Below are 7,717 nucleotides of genomic sequence, written 5' to 3'. Positions count from 1 at the left end.
AAGCATAGCTAGAGTGAGCACTACAGAAAACCCCAAATATATGTGAACAACCTAAAATGTCTAAACAAAGTTTCTCCCCTTCTCTCTTCCTTCTAATCATTGCAGCATTCTTGCAGGAATTAGAACTGGAATGACTCATGTTTGATGATAAGAATAATAAAAAGAAGATTGGCCTTTTTCTCCTTTATCCAGCAAAATCAGCTGCTTAGGTGAGACCTGAGAGGGAAGCTTGGTGCAAGAGAGGGCTGTTTCTCATTGTCTTGGATTTTWATTAATAAGAGGCTAATTATTTTAAGAACATAAGAGAGAACAAAGTTATATAGCTAATATACACTAAGGAGCGTGAGACAATTCTATACAATAATTTAGATGTATTAAATAAATACAAAATAATAGCAGCCTTCTACAATGCAGGCTACACGTAGGTTTACTTCGTCATGAAGTACCCTGGTCTTTAATACACCTACAGGAACACACTTGTTCCTTAAGTGTCTTAAAGAGGCATATCTATAAGATACATACATAAAAGTGTCTAAGATTAGGAGAAGCATTTTAAAGCACACTTTACCATGGCCTCCACATATCTAACGACCCCATATTAGGGTTGTTGTGGGAGAAATTTGGCTGCAGGACCTGTCTGGGGGGCACAGCRTCGGCCTGGCTGAACACAGATGGTGGTGGCAGCTGGAAGGCGTTTTTCAAAGCCTGCTTGTTCTCCACAAGGTAGAAATGCTCCTGCAAAGGGCTTCTGCCAGGAGCATTTCCCTTGGGGCTCGGGGGGGATTTGGGGGTCAGGACGGGCTGCTGAGATGGGCTCGACGACCTTAGTGCTGTTTTGCAGGTGTCTTCGCCAGACCTGGGTAGGGATTTCAGCAGGTGGTTTAGTAGCCGTGCGCCRAGCGTCTTGTCCATCCACTCGCAGGTGAGGAGAAGGTTGTGAACCTCGTGCATGCACTGAATGTACCCCGTGCTGTATCTCTGCTGCGCCTCGAGGCCCACTTTGGAGTCAGCTGTGTGGAACAGGAGACAACTGAGGCTGGTGAGGGCTAAGAGCTGCAGTGGGGTCTTCTCACTTAAAAGCATTTAGCAGGTTCCCCTGTGCATTGGCTCTGGGGGGCTGGGTGGTTTAATGGGGAAACTATCCTGGCTTTTTGTGGAGAGCCTCTGTGGGGTCTGCGGGAGGTCAGGGCTCTGTTTCAGGGTGAGACAAAAGCTCTACACAGTTGATGCAGATGAGAATGGGCTTGGGGACAGGCCTCCAATACCCTGGTGAAGTTTTCCAGCAGAGCACAATAACCTCTGTGCCCCCTTTGTAAAACACCTGGAGACTCTGAAAAATCATTAGGTAATGCGCAATTACTGGCTGCTGGGAGGCTAGTTTGATTTCGAACCGATTTCGTCTTAATTTGCTTCAATTGGGCTTTATTATCATGTTAATGGCTTGCAGGGTTCAGGAGGAAGGTCAGGGAGGGAGCTGAGCAAGCGCAGCCAGAACAAAAGGAGAACCCGGTGCTRGAAGAAAAACCATCGCTGGTTCAAAAGCATCCAGCTCCAGCTCCCCATCTAGTGGCCAAAACAAAGCCCGGGCCTCCCCACAGGCCTGAAAGAGGCTTTTGCTAGTGCTAAACTGCATTAAAATGCTAAACTCGGGTTAAAAACGCAGCGCGCTCGGCGGTGCCGCGGGACTCACCCATGAGCTTGCTGTTCTGGATGTTCTGCAGGTGCTTCACGGTCATCTCCAGGATGTCTGCCTTCTCGAGCTTGGACTGCTGGGAGAGCAAGAATTGGGTGTTGGAGGCACGGGGGTGAGTGATGCACTGCTGAGCCTGTCCCAAGGAGGAGGGAAGGACCCCCCAGCAGCAAAGGGACYGCAAGGAGCACTTACATCCAGGTGAAACGCGCCAACCACGGTCTCCTTGAGCTGGTCTAAGCAGTTGTTAATCCTTTCCCTGCGCTTCCGCTCAATGAGAGGTTTCCTTAACTGGTAGGGGGATAGTGGATAGGAAAACACAAATAAATAATAAATAAATAAAAAGGGAGGAAGAAGTGCAAAGAATTTCCTCCCTCCCTGCCCTGCTAGGTTTTAGAGGGGGCTGAGCTGAACCGTGTTGGTTTCCCGGGGGCAGGACAAGGCCCTGGGTCTGGCTGGGCCTGAGGAGCCCCATGCTCTGGGTTGGATGGAGGCGGTGTGGGGTGACAGGACGGGTCCCCAGCAGGGACCCCACGTTCCTCAGGGTGTCCCCAACCCGACCGAAGAGAGAGGCACCTCCCTAACACAGGGAAAGGAAACAGAAAGCAACGCCTGCGGGAGAAAACACTTATAACAAAAGGACAAAAATTCTCTGTTTCCATTTCTTAGAGGCTCCGCCTGCAATTGCGCCGCATTATCCATAGAAGAGCCCGCACCAGCATCCACATCCCGGAATTCCCGGTCGGCCCGGAGTGGGACCTACCTTCCGCTCCTCCTTGGTGCTGGAGAGCTTCTGCACAGCCATGGCAGTGGCCGTCATGGTCCTCCAGCCCGCGGGCCACGGGAGGCCCTTCCTTCCCTGCTTCCCTCCTTCCTTCCCGCTTTCCCTGCTTCCTTCCCTGGGTGCCAGGTCGCTGCCTTCCCTGGTGGGCTCTTTGCTTCTCCTCGGCACTCCGGCCGTATTTATAACCCCACATTAGCATGTGAAAGAGGGTTTTCCTTGGCTGGACGCCTTTTCCCACACGAGGGGTCGAGCCCAGAGGTTTGTGGCCATCAATCAAAGCTGACAGGTCACTGCTTCTTTTCAATGACCGCCGCGGCCCCCCCAAACGGCGACAGATGTCCAGCCTCCGAGGCCTGGCTTTGTAGGAATCCTTTGTGAAGGAAGGAAGGAAGGAGGGAGGCAAAGCGGGCGCCCTCGGAGCAGCTTGCGTGGCTCCTTGCTCAATTTGCACAGATTCCCAGGGAGGGAAACAATAGCCGGGAACCAGTGGAGTTACACCTGGGAAAGCCTCCTCTCTGCCTGTCTTTTTCCCCCCTTCATGTCCTTGTGCCAATGCCCCTCTCTTACCTGCTCCCCTGAGCCTCTGCCTTTTTAAATTTTTTAAGCCAATAATTTAATAATAGATCCCTGCATCTACAAGTTCCTGCTCGCAGGGTTTATTAATACCAGGTAATGATGATCAGTTAAAACCTGTTGACAGCAGGCAGCCGTAGAAACACAGTTTCCATGACACAAATCCTCCAGGGAAAATCTGGTGGAACCTTATTTACCTCGTGAGAGGCTGGTTTCTGTTCTGCACACCTCGGCGTGTGGGAAATGTGCAGCCCTTTCGGTTTCGAACTGCTGCATGGACTTCAACATAGAAATTAAGGACAATTTCAGATGCAAACCAACCGAGAGGTGAATTCAGTCCTGTTAATTCTTCCGGATTTTTGCATGGAATTTACAATCTCTGTCCCAATTCCTTCTCCCTCCCATGGTGTTGCAAAGATTTCTGTTGAGTGGCCTTCAAGGGAAGGCTGTGAGGTCATTTTTAATTATTTGGGTTTTTTTTTTTTTTTGGATTGTTGCTACTATTGCTAGTGCAAAAACCCATGGCCCTTTAGACTTGGTGCATGATGACATCCTTGTGCTTCCTCGCTCTGCCTGTTTTTAGGGGCAGTATGAAGGCGTCTTTGATGATGGTGCTTTTGCTTTTTCTGACAGCTGCTTTGCTAATGAGCAGGATTTGGCAGTGTCCTGTAGAGCCCCCCAGGTGAGGCCCTCTGTGCTGGTGTCGAAAGCGTCACCTTCTTTCAACAGGCAGGAAGAGGTGGCAGCAATTGGGAAGAACCAAAAGCTGCCCCGGGCTTTCCCATCGCCAGCGTGACCGGGGCCCGTGGGCGTCGTGCAGCCCGGGAGCCAAAGCGAGGACATTGCGTCCCTAAAACCCTGTGTGGGTGGATGTGTGTATGTATACATAAGCATATTTACCTCGTGTCTGTGTGCATGAGCTTGTGGTGGAAACATGTCCCCAGTGTGACATCTTGCAGGCWGGGGTTGTTTGTCAATTGAATGTGGAGCTTGGGGGCAATTGCCCCGTGTTAGGAGCACCCTRAAAGGTTAAGGAAGGAGAGAGCCTGAGATGGCCGGAGTGTTTCCTGCTGGGCAAAAGGAGGATTTGAGCAGGAAATGTAGTGGTTTGTACTTGGGGTCATGCAGGGATGATGCAGTTAGGGGATAGGCCTGGGCATATCTCATGTGTCCCCTGAATAGAAATTCAAGTTCTGTTGTCCTTGGTGAGCCCTGTCAACCCCAGGCGCTCCAAGTTTGAATCCTTTGGTCTCTCCAGTTTTTCCCAAGCCAATGTAGGAGTTTAAAGCTTGCTTGTCTTGAGAAGAYGCGTGGCTGGGGTGGCCCTATAACCTCCTGGCTGCAGCAGCAGGGCTTTCTGTAGAAGTGGCCCTATGGGTTGTGATAGGGGCCTTTGATGTGTGAGCTGGTGGCCCTGGGCTTGGCACAGAGGGGCAAAGCTCCTCCCCAGGTCTGAGGAGTTTTCTAGTGTCTTTTTAGGTCTGGGAGCTGCTACTGCTTCTTGTGACCTGACTGCCCAGGTTCAAAGCAAGTCCTGCATGGCCAACGCTGAGAAGACTGATTACCCACCACGACACCATCGTCTTCTGAGGAGAGCGCTTCCCAAGGCGGTCAGAAAGGCAAGGGGATGTCCAAGGGCACCTGGGCTCCTGTCCCAGCTGAGCATCACAGGGGTGACAGCAAATTGCCCAAGGGCTCTGAGAAACCTGTCGAACTGAACCTGAAGGGAGCGGGTGCTGTCCTGGTGCCCGTCCAAGGGGCGCTCAGCCTGGCACCCCGCGGCTGGCACGGAGCTCTGCGCACCCTCTGCGCGTGGCCCGGGGCTCAGCGGCCCCAGCACCGGGGGGAAGGTGTCCCTGGGGGCTSTGCTGGTGGCTCTGGGCTCCTCATCCCCACGGTCTTCCTCAGCCCGGCCTCCGCTTCAGCCTCTTGCCTGGATGTTTCCGAGTGGAAACGGCGGCCTCCAGCGCRACCCTTGTGCCCCCCTTGTGCAGCTCCTGGGAGAGGAAGGTGGGAGCGTTGCAAGGTTCATTTGTAAGACACTGTTTCGGTGAAAAAGGGGAGCAGCCCCTGCTCTGAACAGTTATTTTACACCTCTCGGGGCTGACCCCTTTCTTTTCCAGGCTCGGGAGGGCGGGCAGGCTGCAGAGCTGCCCTCCCTTGCAGGCGGGAYGTGACATCTGTGCGGGATTGTGTGCACCAACGGGCAAATGCAAATGCCCAGAGAGCACTAAGGGCGGCGTTTTGCAAATTCCTGCTTTACTTTCACGTCTCACACTGCCAGGTTTTTACTGAAAGGGGGWTTCTGGATACAAACAAAGCCTCCCTTTTTATTTTTTTTTYCCCTGGGCTTTCCAAAAAGAGGAAAGAGAAAGGAGTCGGTGCTGCTTGGAGTTTCTTTWTTTTGCTCCTTGTCTACATTTCACACCCTGTAGAAAGAAAACAACTTTTAACATCTGTTCCTTGCACTTTTTAAGACGGAAAGAAAGGATCTTGAAAATGGGGAAAGTGTGGCAGATGTTGGCAGAATCCTTCCAACGCAGATGTCTTGCTCTGAAAAAAAAGTTTCTTTGGGATTTTGTGGCCGCAGCCCCTCTTTGACGCGGGCCACGCGCCTGCCTGGCGAATGGGGGGACGTGGGAAAACGCTGTGGAACAAAAGAGCTTATTCAAACAAACCTGAGAGCCGTGAACAATCTAATAACCAGCAGAGAAACGGGCAGCGACCATGCGAGGGAGGGGGCTTAACCCTTTCCCTATTCCCTCCTTTTTTCCCTCTTTTTCAGAGAGGGCTCTGCCGGCTGGAAATCCGCAGCAAGGAGCCTCCTGTCTCCAATGGGACTAATTGTGGAGCAGCTTTGGGTGCCCATCACCTCACACTGAGCTCCCCGACCTCAGAGGCCTGGAGCTGAGCAGAGGCTGTGCCATGTGCCTAGTGCTTTGGGGTTCTCCATATCTGGTCCTGCTTTCTCAGGTGCTGTGGAGCTGGGTTCCATGGGAAGCCTGCAGCCTCTCTCCCAAAGGAGCCCCAGGCCAAGGAGGCCTCCAGTGTGAGGACCAACACTGGTGTCATGGAGCAGCCTGACCATGGGGAGGACCTGGAGTACAAGGTGCCAGTGGATGCTGAGGCGGGAGCAGGTCACGGAGCGCCGGGGGCACCTGTGTAGTCCAGCCTGGGATCCAGTGACTGAGCGGAGCAGGGCTGGACTAGGGATCTCTAGAGGTGCCTTCCAACCTAGCCATTCTGCACCTTGCAGAGCACGAGGAGCTCAATCTGCAGCTGGGGAAGGATGTGTGGGCAGCCAGAGCCGACTCCTCACCCCGGCTCTGCTCCACGCTGCTGGACACATCTCTTTGGAGACCTGCTTCATGGAGGTGCTGAGCACCGGCCGTGTCCCAGCCTTGGGCTGCTCCTCGCGGAGCGGGGCTCCGGCTGGGATACAGCCCTTGGGAAGTGTTGGCCTCGGCTTCGCTTCCCTGCTGTGAAACGGGTGTGAAACCTGTCACGTACGTGACAGTGCTGCGGWAACTCCAAAATTAAGCGGTTGATTTTCTCTCATTTTAAAAACATATTTAGTCTCTGGATGTTGGAGAAAGACAGTGGTGCTTGCTGGGCTTCCCTGCTATCCTTTGGGGGTCTGGATTTGCTCCAGGGGAGGGAGATGGGCATAACCTGAACCTGGGGTGATGCAGAGCCATTATCTCTTGTCCTGCTGTCATGGATGTGGAAAAGATGCTTCTCTGCACCAGCCTCTGATGTAGTTGACGATTTTTATTGAGCTTCCCTACTTCCTTTGCAGACTGAACAGCCACGTTTTCCCCCTTTCCTTGCAGACTATGTGTCTTATGGACCTTTGATCCTTCTTGTTGCTCCCTSTGGCCAGTTTCCAGGTGGCTGCTCTGGAGTTGCCTGTTGGATTTACTCTTCAGGAAGGAGAGATCCAACCCAAGCTCTTTTGATTGGTGTCCCAGCCTCCCGGCATGACGTCACCGGCAGGTAGGAAGGACCTCGTGCCAAGCAGTGAAGAGTTAAGCCGTGGCTGACAGCGAGGTGCAGGTGGTGACTTACATCTGCACAAGGCTCGTCCTGTTTCAGAGCCTAAAACCTACCAAGGCAGCAAATGCGCTCGTAAATCAGAAGGGTTAGGCGAGCGTGGCTGGGAGGGCGTCACCGGGGTGGCCACTGTGAGGGGCATGGGGGACAAGTCGTCCCTGGGGACCCTGCTCGGCCTCCCTGGGAGCTGGGCTCCACGTCTGTGGCGCCGGGAGCAAGAGGGCACCGAGGGGAGGCTCTTTGCAAAGGGCTCCTCACGAGGACTGAAAGGTTTCYGGGCTGAGAGGTTTGAGAAGCTTAGTTCTGGTTCAAACCTGAGCTTTAAAAATGAGGATTAAATCCCTTTATTAGCAGGTTTAAGCGTGAAGGTTTTTCCAAAGGCTGTAGAGCACAAGCAGACCGTGCTGAGGCCCAGGAGGTGATTGGCCTTGGAAGTGCTGCAGCGAGGGCAGGATGCGATGGAGAAGGGCAGATGGCAGCGAGGGGACCAGCCCTGGCAGCTCCGGAGGGCGGTCGGTGCCCGTGCAGGTTGGAGGATGCCCAGGACGGGGATGCGGAGCCCGGAGCCGCTTGGTGGTTACTCAATGGTTGTCCTGGGGACACAGGGTCTCCTTTGG

The 7,717-nt window shown here is 53.4% G+C and overlaps 1 protein-coding gene across 1 annotated transcript; it reads right to left on the bottom strand.

The window, feature by feature from the left end:
* Positions 1-564: 564 nt before the first annotated feature.
* On the bottom strand, positions 565-2,673 carry LOC112947960 (transcription cofactor HES-6-like). Its single transcript, XM_026040139.1, has 5 exons — positions 2,582-2,673; positions 2,454-2,544; positions 1,886-1,981; positions 1,691-1,769; positions 565-1,010 (listed from the first exon to the last, which is right to left on the bottom strand). Exons 1-5 carry the CDS (start codon positions 2,671-2,673, stop codon positions 565-567), a joined length of 804 nt encoding a protein of 267 aa, XP_025895924.1.
* Positions 2,674-7,717: the final 5,044 nt, after the last annotated feature.

This window comes from Nothoprocta perdicaria, unplaced genomic scaffold (genome assembly GCF_003342845.1).
Source record: "Nothoprocta perdicaria isolate Ctin4 unplaced genomic scaffold, notPer1 scaffold_25, whole genome shotgun sequence".
NCBI classification, from domain to species: Eukaryota; Metazoa; Chordata; class Aves; order Tinamiformes; family Tinamidae; genus Nothoprocta; species Nothoprocta perdicaria.
This window is presented reverse-complemented; position numbering and strand designations above follow the sequence as displayed.